Source organism: Lagopus muta, chromosome 6 (assembly GCF_023343835.1).
Source record: "Lagopus muta isolate bLagMut1 chromosome 6, bLagMut1 primary, whole genome shotgun sequence".
Taxonomy (NCBI): domain Eukaryota; kingdom Metazoa; phylum Chordata; class Aves; order Galliformes; family Phasianidae; genus Lagopus; species Lagopus muta.
This window is the reverse complement of record NC_064438.1, coordinates 17,384,936-17,406,126: the sequence shown is the minus strand read 5'-3', so window position 1 is coordinate 17,406,126 and position 21,191 is coordinate 17,384,936. Positions and strand designations below refer to the sequence as shown.

General features: G+C 39.4%; 1 protein-coding gene across 2 annotated transcripts; it reads left to right on the top strand.

Moving 5' to 3' along the window:
- The first annotated feature begins 2,102 nt into the window (after positions 1-2,102).
- Positions 2,103-20,923, top strand: LTO1 (LTO1 maturation factor of ABCE1). Of its 2 annotated transcripts, none has more exons than XM_048948120.1 (5): positions 2,103-2,231; positions 2,361-2,466; positions 4,443-4,513; positions 6,694-6,811; positions 15,888-20,923. In XM_048948120.1, exons 1-5 carry the CDS (start codon positions 2,173-2,175, stop codon positions 15,930-15,932), a joined length of 399 nt encoding a protein of 132 aa, XP_048804077.1. In that variant the 5' UTR covers positions 2,103-2,172; the 3' UTR covers positions 15,933-20,923. The 2 variants fall into 2 exon arrangements, with proteins under 2 accessions (XP_048804077.1, XP_048804076.1); XM_048948119.1 differs by lacking the exon at positions 15,888-20,923 and adding an exon at positions 7,100-8,532.
- The last annotated feature ends 268 nt before the right edge of the window (positions 20,924-21,191 follow it).

Below are 21,191 nucleotides of genomic sequence, written 5' to 3'. Positions count from 1 at the left end.
CCAATGGTGGACCTTTTGTCCACCTGCTGCCTGTTCCTGAGGAGCCCCACGTGAAACTGCAAGACTGAGAGAGGTAGCTTTGTTATGGAAAGGTTCAGCACCACGTGTGAGCCACCTGCAAAATGCAAAACCACGTTAAGTAGAAGGTTGCTCCCTTTTTAAAAATGGCACCCAACTTAAAAATGCTCCTAGGGGGGAAATGGCTGTTAGGCTTGAAAAAGATGTTAATTTCTGGCAGAAAAGGAAAGACTGAGCATTTCACTCTAGGAATACTATAGGGTGACTCACAAGAATTGCAGAGTTCTTGGCTGCAAAACACCTCCCATGGTGTTTCACGTTCTCCTTCATGTTGAGTCACTGCCACAAATGCAGAGGCTTCCTACTCTTCATGCACTGGGAGATGCGTGATGATTTTCAAGTTGTGTTATTTGAAAAGTTTTTGGGTTTGGGGTGTCCTGTTTTTCAGCTTTTCATTTCTGCTTTTGATCAGACTATATATCTTTTGAACGTTAGATACATCTTTTGAGACTCCTTTATATAAATCAAAACCCAGAACACAAAATGAACTTCTAAAATTTGTTCAAAACCTCACTTTTCCACCAAAAAAAAAAAAAACAAAAAACCAACCTCACAGTTTTCAATGGAAACACAGCAAATGATAAAATTCAGAGTGCACACTCTTCACATTAAGTGGTGAGAGATTTTAAAGTAGATTTAACATTGCTGTCACAAATACTGGTCAAGAAAACAAAGTCGAGCATTCTACCATTGGGGAATAGCATCCTATTTGCTGACACCTTTGGGTTTGCATCTTCCATGAGCAGCACGGTGATTCTTACTGTAACAGCACGGTCAATATTTATTCAGACAGACAGAAGAAGACCGGGGGCTAAATTACCCACACCACTTCCTGGAGCACTTCAGTTTTCCTTGGAGGTTTCCCATCTGAGCTCTGACCAGGCCTAGCTATTTTGCTTATGAAATGTGACAGGATCCCAGCTTGAGGCAGAATGATTACTGTAAAAATGCTTTCCCTGCCAACAAACACCTGACTTGTGCTGGAAAACCTTGGAACACCACTGTCCTCAGCTTTGTGGGAATGCAAACACCAGCACCGCTGTGAAAAGGTCCTGGCTGACCACTGCAACCCAAGGACAGCAGGGCAATTGCCGCCCTTCCATTTGCAGCGGCACATTTTACAGCCCTAAAAGGTTTTAAAAGGTAAGGTGTCAAATGCCTCCTTGTGAAGTCCGCGTTAGAAGCTATGATGTGTAAATGCGAGTAGTGAGAAAGCTACAAAAAGGAGATACTGGGCATCTCCATTTCCACTCTGGGGAGGTGTGAAGGGCTGTAAAACCTTTATTCAGGCTCTGAGGATCAGTGCTATCTCTATTCCAAGTACTGAAACTGTTTGTGGAGAACCTGGGACAGTTGTGCTTTGTACAGGAGCAGAGACGTGGCAAGCTAAATAAATGCACTTCCCTTCCTCACAAACGAGAGGGTGCCAGCTGACACGATGAAGTAAAGCTGTGTTTCCCTGGGATGCGAACGGCTGTGGGGAGCAGGCGTCATTTGGATGCTGAAGTAGAGGTGAATTTGTGACAGGATTGTTGAGGACCCATGAGGGCAGTTTGGCAGCCTTCCTGCTAGAATACTACTGCATATGCAGCATAATGAATCGAGCCCCCTGCCTACTGAGATCAAAGCACTTGTTTGTCATTAACTTCCAAAACAAGACGAAAGTGGTAGCCCGTAGCTTTAGAAACACCTTTATTTCCATTTGCACCAGATGGTTACTGAACACAACGCGTTTATGACAGTGGAGCAGGACAGCAGATGCGAGCCCACGCGCCGACACGTGAACGCAGACCCTGCACAACGCAGCACCTCCCGGACCTCCCCGCCCCGCTCTGCACCCGGCGCACAGCTCCGGAGAGCCGCGGCACCGACGGCGCTTTGGCGCCCCCTATTGCCTGCAAGGCCGGCGGGGCGCTGCGCCCGTTAGGCGGCTGCTGTGAGGAGCGCAGCGCCGCCCGCCACGCGCGAGCGCTCAGGTGCTGCGAGGCGGGAGGCTACGCGCCTGCGCACTGGGGCACCGCGAGGCGGCCCCTCCGGCTCGCCGTCGTCTCCCGGCGTGCTGAGCGCTGCGCCGGCCCCTTGTGTGGCGGCGCGATGGCGGCCCCGTCCCAGGCTTCGGACCTGTTTGATGAGATCGTGATGGCCGATGACAGGTCGGGAGCCTTCGGGGGGCAATGGCTAGCGGCCCTCCCGGCGGCAGGGAGGGAGGGAGCGCCGAACCCGGCCGCGATGGCGGCGCGAAACGGGAAGGAAGGCGTATAGCCGTCCGTCTGTCCTTGCAGGTTTCACGGGGAGGGATACCAGGAGGGGTACGCCGAGGGCAGCCAGGCAGGGGCTGCTGAGGGGCGGAGGTGCGGCGGCCTGCATGGCGCCAAGATCGGCGCTGAGGTAAGGAGACGTGCTCAGGAATTGCAGTTCGTTGTGGGTTTTTGTTTTTGTTTTTTTTTTCCTTTACGGAATGGTTCTAGCACAGGATTACATCGAGCAAAGTCCAGTGTATAGGTAGCGTGAGCTCTGCAGGCTTCATTCTAGGAGCGTTCCAGGCAGTCTGGAGCTGCTGCTGACGGCACAGTAACACACAGCGGAGTTACTCTGTAGAATACAGAGATTAAAACTGAACGTGCTGTCATAAGCTTCACCAGCATTACACAGTTTTAGTTGTGTTTTCTGAGGTGGTTGCTGTAACTCTATAATGTGATGGAAAACACAGCAGTGATAGCAGGAAAGCGAAGTCCCAGGCTGCAACAAGTAAGGACATGCTCAAATGCAGCTGCCATGGGCACAAAAACAAAGGAAATCTGCTTACCTCAAGTAGACAGGGATCTTTAGCAAGATACCCTCACCTCCACCACCAACCCTTAAATGAGGTCTGGGAAGGGGTGGATCCTGATTCCAACCCTTCTTGTCATTTCAGCTGCACTACATACACCTGTGCTCCCCTAGATTGGCCCTGCCTTCCCACCAGGTGCTCAATCACTGCTTCAAGCCATGAATTAGCATTTCTGCTGCAGTTGCAAATAGAGTTCTGTATTTTATTTCCCTGAAGGAGAGGACAAGAGACAAACAAGTTTGCTTGGAACATGTTGGTGATGGAGTACAAGTTTACTTTTATAACCTAAGGTTGTATCTAAAGGCTCTCTGGACCATCTTATGTGGCTCGGCGTAGGGGAGAAACAGGGAGTGTTGGTTCTTGCCCAAGTTATGTCCCAACCAGACAGTACTGGTTGTCTCTATCACCCTCTTTCCTATTTCTAATACAGGCAAAATTTGTGGCTCAAAGATTGCTACTAAAAGAACAACAGCAGTGGTATTAATCCAATATGAAACAAAAGCAGTTAATGCAAACTCTCAAAGGATAGCTATTGTAAAACTTTAATTTGTCACTTGACTGTGATACGAAGATGACCAGTGCTTATTTTCCTACCAACGTTACAGCTGTTCAGTTCCAAGATGACAGTTAAACAGCTTCTAAAACTGACTACTTTTATACAGCATAGTCCTATATAGACTGCAAGAGAAGTGCTCTAATCTACTGATACTGGGAGGTTCCAGAAGATTATCTGTTTACAGTCTCACTGTCATATTAAGTAAGTGAAAGAATGACATAGGTTATCTTTGAACTGTCAGCCTATTGTCTGTCTTAAGGAGAATAATACTGATCTGACAATGGCTTGCTTGCTTAAGAATTAAAACAAGATTACAGTTAAAATATGCCTGTTTTCCAGCATGTCCCTGAGGTAATATTATATACAGTGTGTGCTTGGGCTCAAGTGGAAGATTGGTACTGCACCCATGTGGTAGTGCATCACTAATTATGCAGAGCAGACTGCTGCAAAGCATCCATAGGCCAGCATCCCCAGACCACTGCAACTTGGTGCTACGTGAAGCGAACCTGTTGGTGTCTCCACTTACCTGAGGTCTCCAAACAGCTTTGGTGCATGCAGATGAAATTGCCTCACTTTTTTTTTTAAGTTTGAGCATTTCTGGAGATGTCAGCTCCCAACCACATGTATTTTAACAAACATAACTCCCAGAGGACTAGAGCTCGCAGATGTTCCCTCTGTACTCTGTTGAAGTTTGCAGGCTAAAGGAACTTCCAAGTCCAATTGTGTCTTGTAAATTTAAGTGGCAGGTGCATGCACAGATTGAAGTGGAATTTGGCAATAACTTATCAGTTTCATAAATTTTGTGGTTCAAAGCACACATACCATTTTCTAATCCTTTCAATGTGGAAATATATTTGTATATCTAATGGCTTGTTTCCTTAGGAATAAGAATATAAAGCTTTACTTCTCTTCGACCACATAGATATTAAATATGTGTTGTTTTCTTTTTCCCTCCATGACATTCTTAAAAATTCACAGATTGGCAGCTACCTTGGATTTGCACTGACCTGGCAGCGTCTGCTCCCAAAATGTACAGATGAAAAGAACAGGTAGGGTTTTAAAAGTATAAGTCGTATCCCTTTAATAGTTTTTTCAAGTTATGGTGTCCAGTTTTGCCTACTCTTCAGTTTAAAAAAGAGGAATCTGAAAAACAGAAGGGTGAGCAGATAGATGGTGTCTGGGATGGCATTGCAGTCTGGACCATGTGATGCTAAAATGAGGATAAGGGAACTTGGTTTCGTCAGCCTGAAAAAGAGAGGATGGAGATGCCTACTTGCATTGCACAAAGGGAAATTCTAGAAATGCATTCCTTGCAGCAGCACACAGTGGAAGAATAACAGACACTTTTCACAATTGAAACAATTGATGTACTAATTGGGCATAAAGAGAAGGTTCTTTCCACCATGACCTCTTAAGTATTGGGACAGGTTGTCCCAGCTGAGGACAAAAGCCCTGTCCTGAAGAACCTCAATGGGCTTTAAGGTTAGCCGTGCTTTAGGCAGAAGGCAGACTGAATAACTTCCAGCCATCCCTTAAAACCTGCTTCCCCTCCCCCCCAACTTCCATTCTATTCTCAGTATGGAGAATAATGCGTGTGTACAAAATCCTAGCAACTCGTAACTGCTCTTGCACCACACTCAGGTTTGCAAACCCATCTCAGAGCTTCTTTAATTACTTAAAAGCTGTGAGTGTTACAGGGGTGAGATTTTAAAAGCTACACAATATTTTCACTTAAAAATAGTTTCTTTGTTATGATAGTACTTAGACTGCACAGAATCAAGCATATAGATTTCCTGCACTGCGTTTTTGTTGTTATTTAGGTACCTGAAAGTACTGTTATAATCCATCTTTTCTCATCACTACCCATCACCTGTGTGCTTTATGTTTGGTTAAACAGCTTTCTCAGAGTCTTCTCAGAGTAGACTGTGTTCCTTGGGATAAAAAAAAAAAGCCAGAATACGTTGGACTATCTGAAGTCCTGTAGGAACTGATAGAACTGGTGGCATTATTGTTTCAGTAACATTTTCTTCTGTGAAGCGCAGTATCCATGTGCTTCATGGCAGTTAGAAACTCCTAAATAGATTCACTTGAATAAAAACTTGGGCCCAAGTTCATTGTCTGAAAATTAAACGATAGTTTCCAAAGGGTGCTCTAACAGTAAAGTGATAGATGAAGTTCATTAGTACATTAAAACCTGAACAGCTTACATTTTAGTTTTCAGCAGACTATTATTACATAAATGGTTTAATTCTCACACAGTATTTTATTTCCATTAATTTGTTTAAATTTTAACTAGACACATTTGTTTTCCTGAGCTGTTAACAAACTTCATTATTTCTGACATGCTTGAATAATAATTAGAATGCATTGAAGGAAGGCACTGAATAAAGTTTCATACATGAGTGGTATTCAGACTTCACGAGGACTTGAGTTGAACACTCACTGTGGAAGCAATATATCCCCAGTTAGCACTGTTTGTTCTTACAGATACACTCATCCCATCATCCAAGACGGACCTTCATGTTAAACCACTGAGGCTCTCTTCTGAGGGAGCTGTAATTCACCATCAGTAATTAATCATAGCTTGTTTCCCTAAGCCAGTTAGACATGCAAGGGAATTAGTGTGTCAGAGATAGTTCACTTTTTTGGTGATGCTAGCAATCCTCTCTGTCCATGTCTGATATTTTATGGTCTCTGCATAATTTATTTTTTGTCTGCAACAGAAATACATCTGCTATACTTCTAGGTGCCCCTCTCTTTTTCTTACTTTTCTCTAGTTTTCTATACATACGCAGATACATGCACTTCCAAATATCAATTATTACTTTCCGTTGGTAGAACTTAATGCTTTTTTCTGATGAGTTTTGATTAATTTGAACAAAACGTCAGCTTGCTTTCAGCTATCTCAATAGAACATATCTCAGTACATGTTCTGGTGAGCTTTCTTATTGCATTTATCACATCTAATTGGTAGTTCTGTGTTTCCTGACTAGACGTCTGCGTTTGGGAAGTAAGTTAAAAGGAAAGCCTTACATTTGTCAGTTGTACCAAGCTTGGTTTCTGATGATGCCTTAAATATGTATGAGGCAATTTGAGTGAGATAAGGACAGAGGGCTGGATTCTATGCTCTAAGTCATAAAATACAACTTTCATACTGACAGATGGAAAAGACTTCTTTGGGAGGCTCATTGTTATTTACTACTTTTTGTATGTGTTTTTTTTTTTTCAGTAAAAAGATAAGGGCTCTGGATTCATTAATAGGAATGATTCAGAAGTTCCCATATGAAGACCCCACTTATGAAAAGCTTCAAGATGATCTGGAAAAAATCAGAGGAAAATTTAAACAGGTTTGTAGGATTAAGTTGTTATGTTTAGCACAAAATAGTAATGCTTTCTGTAAATATTTCATCTCCGTTTGCAGTCATAGTAAAAATGCTTTGACTTGAAAATTTCCTGATTGATAGCAAAAGCAAAATAAAAGAATAAAATTAAATAAATGGAAAACTGAAAATACTGTTTGACAGTGAATTACAAGCAGGACCAGAAGAATAAATAGAAAAGGAGGAATTAGTAGTTTAGTTGAATTTCCTTTTGGAAAATGGATGCATCAGAACACTCTCATTATTCTTTTTTAGGTTTGTTCAATGCTAAATATTCGATCTGATTTTAGAGTCAGTAATGAAAGATCTTCACTTACATTTTGAATATAAAAGCTGAAGATAAACATGGATGAAAAAAGGCATATGAAAGAACAGATAACTGGAAAAGTGTTCATTTGTTTTAAACAGAATCCAAGTAGCAAAGAGATGCTACATATTAAAGTGGTAAAGAAAAAGCACAAAACATTTGATGGTTTCTTATATTTGTCGAGGTTTTGTTTCTTTAAATCTCATGACATTAGTTAGGATTATAGAAACACTGAAAGCCTGTTGAATAGAAGTATTTGATTCACTCTTCACCAGCCTTTCCTTAAAAGGAAAACACATGCATATGCAAAGCTTTCTTATTTAAAGAATGTATATTATTTTTAAAAAATCTACATATGTAGATCATCCATTTTACACAATGTGTAGGTTTTTTTAGGTGAAGATTGAATCAGTTGCCTACAGAGCTTGCAGTAGTGAACACCTCTGTGGGGGAAGGTAGAATACACATGAAGTAAGAACACAAATGAAGGAAGGTTAAGATCCCAGTTCATAAAGTAGCTGCAATTCAGAGTGTGAATCTTGTGGTTTTTTTCCTATGCTAGTTTTACAGACTTATCCAAACATCACAAAACAAGAACAAATAGACCCAAACCCTAGCAATTTAAGTTATCAGTAACAGAAACATGGCTACTAGAAGAAGTTGCTACTTGTTCTGCCCACAAAGAAGCAAAATTGCTTCTGACAGATGGCAATACTAGGCAAAGAACCCACAGGTACACTGATAGTCACCTGCAGAAAAAAAGAGTTGAACTCACTCTGGTGGTGAAGGGAAACTGGCTACACAGCACCCACTCTCAGGAAGCAGCCAAGGCCCAGAAGATGCTCTCCCTTCGGTGTCTGGCTCTTATATGAGCCCAGGGTGGCTCCACACATTCTGGTCACATGGGGAGCACAGATGCAGCTTAAATCTTTTAAAATGTTTACTGTGCTTTTGCATCTGGAATGCAAGGGCATATGTTTTGCTTTTTTATTGTAATTTTGGACTAAAAAGATACAGATATTTTGTTGAATGTATACCTGTGTGCATATGTATTGACTCCATTTCAAAGTCATCTTTTATTTTTGTCTGATTCCTGAGTACATGAACACGTCAATAGCAGCTGCCTTTGTTAATAGTTACTTATGGGTGTACATACATAAATAAGTGTTCAAACAGCTTTGATGTACATACTGTCAGAGCCATCTAGTGGAGGAGGTTTTTATACTGTTTAAAAATAGCCTGTAAGTAATGCTTCTTGTAATAGTTCACAAGTATTCATTAAGATGAAGTTGTTCAAGTAGTGCAGAACACATGCATGCATGATGCAGCTCTTCTAACGATGTGGTGCCTTCTTTTGAAATAAAGTAGTACTGAGGTAGGATTTATTTGTGGCTTGTTTCTTTATTTCAGAGTATGGAAGTGACATGACAGCATTGCTGGCATCTTCATTTAGGGCAGCTGGAGTATGGCTTTTAATTATTGTGCAACTTAAACCACTGGGCAGTGTGAACAAGCTCCAGTGTGTGAGCACCTGAGACATAAGCAAAAAAAGAGCATACCATATAGCCTCAATAAATCAGTAGACACGTAACAGACAGGTCATTTACCAGAGAAATGTGATTTCATTTTATATTCTCTTCAGAGAAAGCTAAATTTGAAAAAGCTGTCACAGGATCCACAAATTAACACTTTTTTTCCACAGATCATGCTGTTTAACCCATTTACTTCAAAGCAGTGAGAGTGTGCTAATATTCAGCTGTGATTGACTCAGTGTTTTTTTTGGTCAAAAGCTAGATATTACATTTAAAATAAGTGTCCTCCTTCCCCCCAAGCTGATCTGGTGTCAGAAAGGCAGTTTATTGCTCTTCTGAATGATGTACAAAGAGAAGTAAACACTGGATGTCTAAGCATTCAAGTTTGAACAAGTGATCTTTTCTGGAATCTTTGTACATGGCTTGCAAAAATGTGTAGAAAAACTGGGAAAGAGATGAGAGCTCAAAGTATCTGTGGTGCATTTGATGACTAGAAGTGTGTGCTGTGTAAGTGACATGCTAAATGCTTCTCTAGAGATTGTATTAAATACGAAATTCATTTTGTTTTCTTGAGAAGACGGATCCTTGCAGATCAGTCACTTAACACCTTATTTTTAAATCTCATGGCTAAATTTCTGCTATTGCTTTACTATCCTCTCTATTAAAATCTATGTTTTAATATAAATCGCTAACATAAATATGAAAATAACTATAAAGATTGTAGCATCTCTGATTTCAAACTGGGATATGCCAGCTTTAGGTCCTTAACTTGGCTACAGGTGTGTGCACACCTCTGTTTTTCCGATTATCTTTTATGTGGGCATGATAATTTGTGTTACGTGAACTACAGTTAATAGTTCTGTTAGATATGTAATCATACAGTTCTTCAGTGCAAACTTTTAAAAATATCTTCTGTAACAGAGTTGTGGATTAGGGTTTCTTGTGACGTTCAGGATTTTAATGCTAGTCTCCACAGCACAGAGGAGGTTTTGTAGTGACAACTAAGGAGTTAAAGACCAGATTACATGATGAATATTGGTTTGTCTTAATTAGTGTGACACCTTGCAAATAATCTTGCATTTTAATTTCTTGGGTACATCAGGATGTGCTACTTACTGACATCAAGAGTGACTAGGAGGACCTGGCTTTTTACATGCTTTCGGTTGTGTTGATCAGAGGAGAAACCTAGGAAATGAAGAACATAAGGGTTAGCAAAAACCTGTGAAAGATACATGCTTAAGTCAACTACAGTGCTATTTTTGAACAAAAAATCATTAATATTTGGGATAGCCAGGGTACTCAAAAGACTGTCCGGTTTCATGAGACGTAGGGCATATGTTTTTCTCTTCTTTTGGTGCCTGTCTTGCTAACACTTGCTTAAATCTGTAAGAAATTAATGAAAAACTCTTGTGAAAGGTTTTATTAGCATCTTGGTTACTCATCTTGTCAGGACCCTGGTGGAAACAGGTTTTAAACTGAAATTAAAGACTGTCAGAAGATCTGTGTGTGGAGAGGCTGAATAAAGCATCCGTGAAACAGTCACTCCGACATTGTCTGGTCTCAGCAACTGACTGCACAACTTCAGGATTGCTTTAAGGTCTGGAAGGGAAAAATGCGGAAAAATGCAGTCTTGTAGACTGCAATATCAGTTATTAATAAAGTAGGACAGATTGTGGCTCTGCAGTCATAGTGGTTTAAGTCTTCCTGGAGATACTTGATCTGATAAAAGCAAGTAGCATGGAAGATTTCTGCCAAAAATACTGAAGTTACTAAGACTCACAGCAATGTATTTTAATATGTTTTTATTCACCACCGCTAGTTATGCTCAGTAGTTAGGGAGGAACACTTGAAATATTTAACTCTTAATTTTCTGACTTGCTGGGGCTGCGTTCTGGCTTGTTTTGTTTCTTTGTGGACTTAAAGTGTTGAGCATACATTTTTCATTTTAAGAGTGAATGCAAAGCTAATTACTGCTAGTGCATTAAAGTCATTTCACTTGAAAAGACTTAGAGTTTTCATTTCTAAATTACAAGAGCACAAGAAACAGGGAGTTTTGAGGCATCAACAAGGAAAGGTGAGCTCATCTCTGACTACAGTGAATTAATTCCCTGCAGAATTCCATTCTGATTTCAGTGTTGTCCTATAGTCATGGGGTCATTGGCTGCTAATCCCAAATCAGTCATTACTAGTACACATAAACCTGACTTTGTTAGTTATCTGTGACATTTTACTACATCAACACAGTAAAAGTTCTTTACTGAGACTGCATTTCTGTACACAGATTTTCAAAAAGAACTTAGAGGAGGATAAAAAAACAGGATGGTGCTCTACTCACAAAGAAGCAGAATCACTCCAGCAGGTTCTTAGCAATACTTGCAAGTACCCCAATAATCACATACAAAAAGCAGAGCTGAACTCACCCAACTGGATCTCTGGCTACACAGCACCCCTTCTCAAGAAGCAGCCAAGGCCCAAGAGATGCTCTCCCTTTAGCAGCTGGCCCTTACTTGAGATCAGAAGGGCTCCACCCTCAGTCCACACCTTCTGGTCATGCAGGGAGCACAGGTGCCAACAATCTGCCTGTGCCCCCTGGGCCAGCCACACCTCTTCACCAGGTGCTCAGTCACCAGCTCAAGCTGTGACTAACAGTTCTCCTACAGATTAAAACCTTCAAGTTAAATTCATTATTAAAATGCTTGCTCCATCTTCATTAAACAAGTACAATTCCATTCGCCGTGAACTGTAATGTGAATGGGATCGAGTTCAGCTCTGAAGAGATACCAGTAATTAACAGAAAATTGTGAAATCAGAGAAAACAAACGTTCCCTCAGAAAGCAGGAGAATCCTATTATGTTTTCCCGAAACAAGGTTACTGTAATTTGTATTTGAATTTGTATGGAGAGCCTGACATCCCAGTTTGGTTATGTGACTTTTTGATCTGATTGCTATTGAGGTATAAAATAGAAAAGCAGTGGTGTTTTCTATCCTGTACATAGAACCTGTGCAATCTCATGTTGCCAGCTGTCTGTAATGCACCATTTAGAGGAAGAGTGAGTCAAGCACCCATTTTGGTCTGCCCTTAGGGTTTCTAGAAAGATAGCACACTTGTTGATTATTTTAGAGTATGCATTAGAAATCTTGAGATAGAATTGAGAGCTTTAATTTTTCAGTAGTTCAGTATGAACGTGTATGAACAAATGCTTTGTTTTGGAAGAGGTGGAAGAATTTGAGCCCTTGGGTGTATTCATGAAAGTTTATTTACACTTTGGCTGTAAATAGTTTCTCTCATTGAAACAAACCAAGATCCCTCATTCAGAAGTGTGCCTGCACCTTCTTGCTCCACAGTGCTTTAGCGTTAGAACTTCTATTCTTTTAAGACAACTTACCCACATTAAGAGATCACATAATGTGAATTTGGAAAGTTTGAAATTCATAAATCCTGTCCTGTTCACATCTTTTTGTTCTGTGTGCATCTACACACGTTTTGAATACATTCTGAATCGAATCTTGTGTTTCTAAAAATCGTGCAACTAATAGTCCTGGATCTAATACAGATTATTTATTATTTACTTAGAATCTGCAAAAGCTGTGGCTTTTATTAAATACAGCCTTCTGTTTCAAGATCTGATTTAACACTTTCAGATCGTTTTCAAGTTCTATTCTTCAATAAGAGCAGGTACATTCCTCCTTGGTGACCTAAAAACCACATCTGTGTTTTTTTATCATGTCCTGTAATTACAGTGTTGAATGTTTGAGAGGAATTGTCTATACTAATAAGTGGCATTTTCTGGAGGTAAATTGGGCAATCAAAGTGAAGGTAGAGCTCCTTGTCAGGATCGTTAATTCCTTAAACAGTTTCTGCAGTGCTAGCAATGTGAAGAACTAATTATTACCAAGTGCTGGTGTTTGTGTGTCTGATGATCTTAAGAATATAGTTTAAAAGCTTCTGAAATACTACAGTTAGCTGAAGTCCATCTGGATTGGAATCATTATTTCCAAAGGCACACCAGAGGAGGTTGTAACAAAGCAGGATCAGGCATGTACATGTGTGTGATGAGTCCCATCAAGATCTTCTTAAAGAGAAAGGCTTTGGTTTCAAATGAAAATTGTAATTCTTCATATTCTTGGGTACAATGCAGTGTGGATATTAATGCCTTTGAAATATTATTACCCTTTGCAGTTTCTCATAGCAGCTTCTTCTGGGCTAATTATAACCTAAAACTTCAGCTTTCATAGTTGGACAAGTAACTATGAAGATTCTCATTTTGCATTCTGTCCCAAGTTTGGTTGGTTTTGTTTTTTAATGGACAGAGTTATGACAGTACACATTGTCAGGGAGATATCACCAGAGAAGATGAGATCTTGGAGAGATGAAATGAGTGCTGTGGTCAAGCTGCAACTTTTGGTGTCTAAAATTGACTTGTAAAGGCTAACTAGAGTAGTCTGGTGCTGAGGCTCTTCACTGTAGTTAATTCATCTGGAACTAACATGACTATCACTAGCACTGCACTGAATATTCCTGCCTTAATCACAGGACTGTTTATTCCTTAAGTGTAATAATTATATTCTTACAGCATTTCTCACCCTAGGATTCTTTAAGTAAAATATTTAAGTCAACTCTTGAGTAGCATATAGCTCTACCAAATGATGTAATATTCTGCAGAAGGAAACATGGTCACTGTGTTTGTCTGAGACATAACCAGTATGCAAGACTTTGGAGATCTTCTTTAATGTAAAGTAGTACCCATTCATTCTCATATAAAATATATGAAAGCTATAGAAAGTGCCAGTTGAATCTGAAGTGACTTGCTGTACAGTATTGGTTTTCATATATATATACGTAATTAGCCAATTCCACAGTTCTGTCTTCCTTCCTTCCTTCCTTCCTTCCTTCCTTCCTTCCTTCCTTCCTTCCTTCCTTCCTTCCTTCCTTCCTTCCTTCCTTCCTTCCTTCCTTCCTTCCTTCCTCCGTCTGTCCGTCCGTCCTTGTTTTTGATCATAGCAATATAGCATACAGATAGTTTCTGAATAGATACAAGAAATAGCATCTAGCTTTTCTATTCCAACATCAGAAAGTGTCTGTAGAGCAGAATATGTATGGATGGCATCTGGAATAGTAGAATACTGTCTGAAAGAATTGAACTGCTATTTGTTTATAATAAAATTATGGAGTTTACTTTCAGCAAAAGTCCTGTTTTGGCAGGAAGAGGATTGCTTATTCAGTTCCTGCATCTCAGCTCCGCGCTAAGCGGAGTCAGCATCAGGATTTGTCACTGTCTCCTTCCTTGCTGATTGTTTAGCAGCACGATTTGCTGCTTTCTATCCATGTAATGTTTAGCTGCAATTTGTAACTTTCAGCTTCTTCAGGATTCTGTGGAATAATCGACACCGCGTGGAATCTTGATTGTAGGAACTGTGAGTCAGCAACCCTTTAATTTTTTTAGTTGCAGTTATTGTTCCAGCAGCAAGCTTTACTGCTATTGTCCACTGTTTGTCCAGCTCACGTTTACTGGACTGTGGGAACGGATTAGGGTTTCATGGCTTTTTTTTCCTTCTTGCATAAACTCTTGATCAAAGACATTCCTTGGATGACAAAACACTGTATACTGTGTCACACAGTCCTGACCAGACTGCACGAACAGTAGTTTAAAAACACATGCCCACATTGTTCTCTAAACTGGCTTTTTTTTTTTTTTTGTGTAGTGTAGTGTATGTGCAGACACTGAATTTTTGAGACCCCACTTACCTTCTTAAAAAAAAAACAAAACAATCTATTGTTAATAAGCACTTAATAGTCTCTGGAATACACGTAGAAACAAATGAATATTTGAAACTCAGAACCATATTAGTATGTAACTTAGAATACATAATAGTATGTAATTCTTACAGGAAATCTAGAGATTGTGTTTGCAGTGTTTTTTCTTGAGAGCATCCTTGGTTGTGGTACAGTTAGTGAAGCACCTTGTAACCTTAAAACCATTTAAACTTACAGCATCACTTTGCGTCATATCTGGGATAGCTGAGTGAAATGGAGAATGATTTATTTGAGCACAGTTTGGGAGTTTGTAAACCACCTTTACCATAAGTACATTATAACTGCATGTCATGATGTTAGAAGTTGTTTTATGCAATAAGGTGGGGACAGACTGCTCGAGCAATCCAGTAGCATCAGTGGTTTCAGAAATAATGAGAGAAATCATGTTAGAGAAAAGCCTGGAGAGACATTTACAAGGAGCTGTACTTGGGATTTGCCTGGAATTCTCAGGTGATCAGTTTAAACTGTATTGTCCATAAAGGAGGAACTTGTCTGATTCTTTGCAGTCCAAGGGCTTCTGTGAAAAGAAAAGCCAGGATTAATACGCAGTTGATGGACACATTGTGTAAAAGAAGCAAAGTGGGCCCAGTGAATGACTGAAGCAGCTACAGATGTATAAAGTCAAAAATGAAATAAATGTGTTTATACGAAATAATGGCTAGTTTTGAGAAAATAACTGCTCATTTCTTCTGGAAAGCTTGGGGAGTAAATTTGCTGGAGAGCCGTTCTTCGTAATTAATGTCGCCAGCAACCAAATGTAAAGAATGATGGCCCGTGTGTGCTGAAGGAGCAGAAAAGCTGTTCAAAAGTAATACCGTGTATTCAAACAATCTATAGTGATAAAATCTAATAAAAGGAGAAATAAAACATCAAAAGCTCAATTGTCTGTTTCAGACAGTCTGCCATCAGAGCAGTGACTTAGGACACCGGGTCACTCATTCAGTGCTGGCTCAGGCAAGCTGTCGTAATGCTCTAGTGGTGGCTTAGTGGCCTCTGTTAAACGGTTTGCTCATCTCAGCCCAACTCCTTGAAGACTGGTGCTAATGTTACAAGTAATATCCTCACAGGCAGTAGGTAACTCATAAGCTGTCACAGGAGACCAGGCATTTAATGGCATATAGCATCTGGATGGATGCAGACAAGTGCCACAGGTACTCAGGTGTGATGGGTGAAATAAAAAAGCCACACCACTACAGCAACGTATCATCCAAAATTTATTTGCTCGGGTTGAGAATGGTGAATAGGTAGTGATTTCTGTTCTGTGAGTCGCATGCACTCACGTACAAATTGAAGCCCTAGGCCTTCACCGCTCACCCCAACCAAGTTTGTTACCACATACGACTTAAGCAACATTTGCTTAAGTTCATGTTTTGCTTCTTTGTTTTCCAGCTCGTGCCAGGTCAGTCAGAGAGAGCAGAGGTAATCAAGGTCTGATTTGAGTGGGCAGCCTTTGGCTTTCAGGTAGGCCTCACCATATGACAGACATTTTAGTTGGGAACGTCGTTCCGTAGCTGTGCCCTAATCTATACTTCGAATATGACAGGAGTGTAACTTTCTATTTGTCTTTAAGTGAATGTGCAGGCTTGGTGTTGTTTCGAGATGGGTTGCTACACTGAGATGGGTTCTTTACCTGAAATGAAAACTAAGTGTTGCATTTCTTCAAAGATATTATAAATGAAAAGGTAGCATAAGCCATAAGTAAAATGAGAACAGAGGTGAAATCCACACAGATGGATTCTTTTTTTCATACAGTGTAAGTGAGAAGACCTCTAGCAGCACTAAATACAACCTCCACAACCCAGAGAGGGAGATTGGAAAGGTAAAAACTATTTTTGGAATTAATCTGTGTACTGTAGGTATTGCTCCCCCAAAACAGGAGCTGTTCAGGGTAGGAATTGATCCTCTGCAGAGCGTTGGTTTTTGTTTTCAGGAGTTGGCTGGAAGTGCTGTGTACAGCCTGGACCCCAGAAGCTGTCCCTGTACTGCGGGGTGGTGCTTCTGCAGCAGCAAAGCCCACGCAGAGTTCAGATGCTGCATGCATGCCTTGTTCGTGGTACACTGAGAGCACCCAGTCTTTCTGCCAGCAGTTTTCTCTTTAAGTAAGAGTATTTGTAAAAACTGTGGCTGGAAATATTTGGCAGTTTTTTCGTATGGCTGTGGAGGTGCTAACGGGATCACTGAGTAACTGGTTTTCTCATCAGATTTCTAAAAAAGCAAAAAAGAGAACTTTCACCTTGCTCCTTGAGCCTAAAGAGCAAATTCAGAAGTCTAGCAAGCCTTATGCTAGCAGTGCAATCCAGTTAACAAATATGCAGTCATTGTTTGATCTTAATTTTGTGGGGAACTCAAAAGCTAAATGGGAATCATGTTTGCCATGCCACTGCAACTACCTATGTCAGTTATACTGCTGGGATCATAAAATCACCATGTTTGTCTGAAAAAGATACATTTCCCATTAAGAGATGTTGATGGGATTCCATTGAAATGCCATCATTTGTAGTTTTACTACCTTTGTCCCATTGTAGCTTTTCAGTGACACTACTAGGAATCTTACCAGAGCATCCTGCTTGGGTCATTCCTGTGGCTCTCCTGAAACAGTAGCTCCAAGCTTCTCTTTCTCCTTTATCTGGAGTTTTCCATCCCTTTAAATGCCAGTATGCTTCCACATAAGTGGATTTCCAGTTTCTGCATTTAATGGACCCTGCTTATTCTTTAATAAAGAATGTGTGATGTTAATATTCATAAAAGATACGAGTTTGCCAGTCTGAATTCAGCAATGGAATTGGTGTTTTTGGAGATCTTTTGGATGTTTTCTGTGTGTGCTTCTCCATCTGATGTAATAAAGTATTTTTCCTTTTAATGAGCAAGAGCGCAGCCTAGCTGAATGTGCATATTTTTTACAGCCTATAGTAAATTGTTTTTCTTGCTACATTCTTGTCATCCTGCCCTTTTCAATGTGAATAATACATTTGAATTTAGTAGGCTGCATTCAGAAATGATGCTTAAGAGAAAGAAAATGTAAATAGCAGAGCTGACAGTCACGACTTAAACCTACTAAAGTAACAGAATATCTGATTTTATAGTGTAAAACATCATAGAAAAGGCAAAAACCACTTAACACGTTCAACAGAAAGCAGGTTGAAATTTCTCTTTTTTTTTTTTTTTTTTCCCCCCAGCAAAAAGCTGTTTGTCCCAAATCAGGATCCTAAGTATGTCCTCCCTCAAAACATATCAGTGAATGCACTAGGACAGACTGATTTTGCACTAGACTGTGTGTAACAGTTGTCAGCAGCTTTCACTGTAGCCTCGTTTGCAGTAGTTACTGCATAGAAAAGGTTGTGACGTGCAGTTTAGTCACTGGGAAGCTCATAAAGCAGATACCAGACTTGTCATCCAGGGAGACTTGACATTTCAGGTGAGTTGATACTTCTAATGCAGTAATTGACATCACGTTCTCCTCTCATTCTCCATAGTCAGTATATAGATAGGAAGTGTGATTGTTCTCCACAAAGAATAATCTGTTGCTGCTGTGCCCAGCTCTTGCAATTGGCAACACGCATCCTGTTTTCAGAGAGGCACCTTGGAGAAGGAATTGGCAAACAGGTAGTAAGTTTTTCTCATTTTGTAATCGTACCTCATTACTGTTGTATTTCCTTCTCGAGTTCTTTTTTTGTGTATTTTAGCAGGCTTTTAATTTTTTCTGTATTAATTCCTCATTATCTCTGATACCAGTAACCAGCAAAAGCTCTCTAGGAGGCGGGGGGAAGGAAGAGACTGCTGATTTTAACTTGGCTGTTTTTAAAACAAACCCTTTCTGTAAATGCGTTGCCAGGCACAAAACCATACAGTGAGCAACACTGACAAGCATAACTGAGTGCCAGTCACCTGCCCACTTCTAAGAACACCTGCTTTCCTGAAGCAGTGATAAAAATGTTAGCGTTGCAATTATTAAAGCCCAGTCAGAATGAGAGTGGTGTGGCTCATTTGTTACATGACACAGTTACTACCATTCTGCATGTGTGAAAGTAATAAAACGACACAACAAGCAGGCACTGGGTTTTACCAATTTTATTTCTAGACTTTAGTGTTGTTTTTTTTTTGTTTGTTTTTTTTTTGTTTTTTTGTTTTTTGCTGGAAACTTGTCTGTTACAGGTCTGTTGGTGAAAATGTGCATTTCAGACCAGTGATGCCAATAAGTACAATATAAAAATGTACAAATCTGAATTGCTTGCTTACTACAGATTGTTATAACAACGTGACAAACAAAGCATCTCTGTTGGCACATGAACCCACGTATCTGGATTTGGCATTTCAGTACATACAATATGGAAAGAAATTTGCAGTACACACTGCCACTCAGTGTAACACGTAACATAACCAACAACCACTAACTCAGTAATCATGTTTGGTTCAGAGACACAGAGATGCCACAAACAGAAGTGTTTTATGAGGTAAGCAGTAAGAAATGTTCCTGAAATTTGGACAGAATGTATCCAGTCCTCCTGGGTCCTGCGACTGCTAGTAGCATTGCAATGCTCTGTTTATGCACTTTGTAGGGTCTTAACTGCATTTGCCTCAAAAGAGTTCTAATTCTGTTTTGGTTTAGCAGCATACAGGCAACAGCTAGATTATTCTTCAGCATACAACTCTGTTAGCTGGCTTATTAATGAGATTTACAGGCTTTTTAAATTAGCATTATGCTATAATTAACAAAAAAAAAAAATTAAAAAAAAAAAAAAACAAAACAAAAACTAAAAAAAAAAAAACCAACAAACAACCCTAGTATATCATAACAGATTAAACACACAAAATACTTAAGAGTTCCAGAAGATAACCTATCACACCAAGTGATGGATCCCAACTGACGGGAACCACATCAGGTGGCATACAAAAGTTATATTATAATGCACCTTTCATATATCAATGTGGCTAATAACACAGCTTAGAACTACTATGATAATAAACCCCAGATCAGACAAAGAATCCAGCTTTATAAAATGTGTAACAACAAAAAGCGACATTACTGATCTCCTGAAATGTCTGCTGTCTTTAAATCAATGCAACCTAGTTGCAAATCGCGAGACCCATTCAGAACAACGTTCGATGCATTTCCATTTGCAGTAGAACTATGAGGCACTGTGTACGAACATTAAAACCTGGTCTAGACATGGTTAACTGAAGTATGAGGTATTGTGAAACAGGAACCTTTTTGGAATAGAGCAGTAATCACATTAAGTAAAAATTGATCACATAAAAAATCTACAAAAAAAAAAAAAATGATGTCAATAATATAATTTTCTATGAGAAAATTAAAACCTATAACATGGCAGTATATGACATTGTATAACAAAAAAAAAAAAAAAAAAAAAACTGATCCACAAAATAGCAGCAAAACACAATGACAAAGATACAGAAAAGCAATGTTAATTTTTTTTCAAACCATGCTGGGAATTTATCCATAGCAGCTCAATAAAAATGGAGCATCCACTCCTCTTCTTTTCTCTTTTTTCTTTTTTCTTTTTTTTTTTTTTAACTTTTTTTCTCCTTTTTTCTTTTTTTTTTTTTCTCTGTTCCTTTTTTTTTTGTTTGTTTTGTATTGTTTTTACAATCAACACCTTAGCGGCAGTTTTCTCACATACATTTCACCATCACATTCTCCTCGAGCATCAACTTCAACAGCTATGTCCACGTCCCTTCAGCTACTTCCTAAAATAATAATAAAAAGATACATAGCCAAGATGTGCAAATTTTCTATTTGTAGCTAAATAAAAAAAAAAAAAATGGGGCATATACTGGAATAAGAACTTCTTTCAAGTACTCCAATTTTCATATCTATTAACTATGGCGTTTTTTTTCATGGTTAGCCTGCTATTGAAAATGTCTAAGGGGCCAAATAGACTGCTTGGTTTTGGGTTTGTTCTCTGAAGCGTGTCCTTTTTCTTTAATAAGCTGTGTTAAAACTGCGACATCAAGGGTAGAACGATTCTTTTTTTCAAAAAGGGGCGATTGCATTATTTTACAAATCATACTGGCCTTACGAACATCCTCTGCAATAAATATTCTTTTTAGCCTTAACTATAAATTATATATTTTAGTGTTTAAAAACCTTCAGTTGTAAAACATCTAGAGACAGTCCTTAAACTATGCGTCCTATACGTGAACCTTTAAGGCCCCTAATTTATAACCATGTGTTGGCACCAAAGGATTTCTAAACTTCAACTTTTCTATAGAAAAGGATAGGAAGATATCCTGGCAATTTGTGAATGCAATTTCTCTCACTGGAACACAACCTTCGGAAAAAAAAATCACCTTTCCTCTAACACCATAGTTAAATGCACTTGCTTTGCAATTCTGAGTTTGCGAACAAGCACTTAATATATTTCCAAACCATTCCATTAAAAAAAAAAAAAACAAAAAAACAAAAATTCCCACACAATAAAAGAATGTATTTCCTATATCTAATGGACTGAAAGTGCTTTGAATGGAATGGTTTTAGAATATTACAAACAAACAAAAAAGACTAAACTGTGGATTGAACCTGACCATAATTAGGCTGAATATCTGTGGGGTCAGACCAGCATTTTTACACAGGTAACTACAAAAATATGAAGATTACAAAAATATAATATATTATGTCACTATTTCGGTTTCTCTTTATAATAGAGTATCGTATGAGTAGTACATTGGCCTTTC

What these genes read in the sequence shown, in the direction of transcription:
- LTO1 (XM_048948119.1), top strand. Translation starts at nt 2,173, where the DNA reads ATGGCGGCCCCGTCCCAGGCTTCGGACCTGTTTGATGAGATCGTGATG. An exon ending in ATCGTGATGGCCGATGACAG is followed by an intron (nt 2,232 to 2,360) that starts GTCGGGAGCCTT and finishes CTGTCCTTGCAG; the next exon opens with GTTTCACGGGGAGGGATACC. An exon ending in GCGCCAAGATCGGCGCTGAG is followed by an intron (nt 2,467 to 4,442) that starts GTAAGGAGACGT and finishes AAAAATTCACAG; the next exon opens with ATTGGCAGCTACCTTGGATT.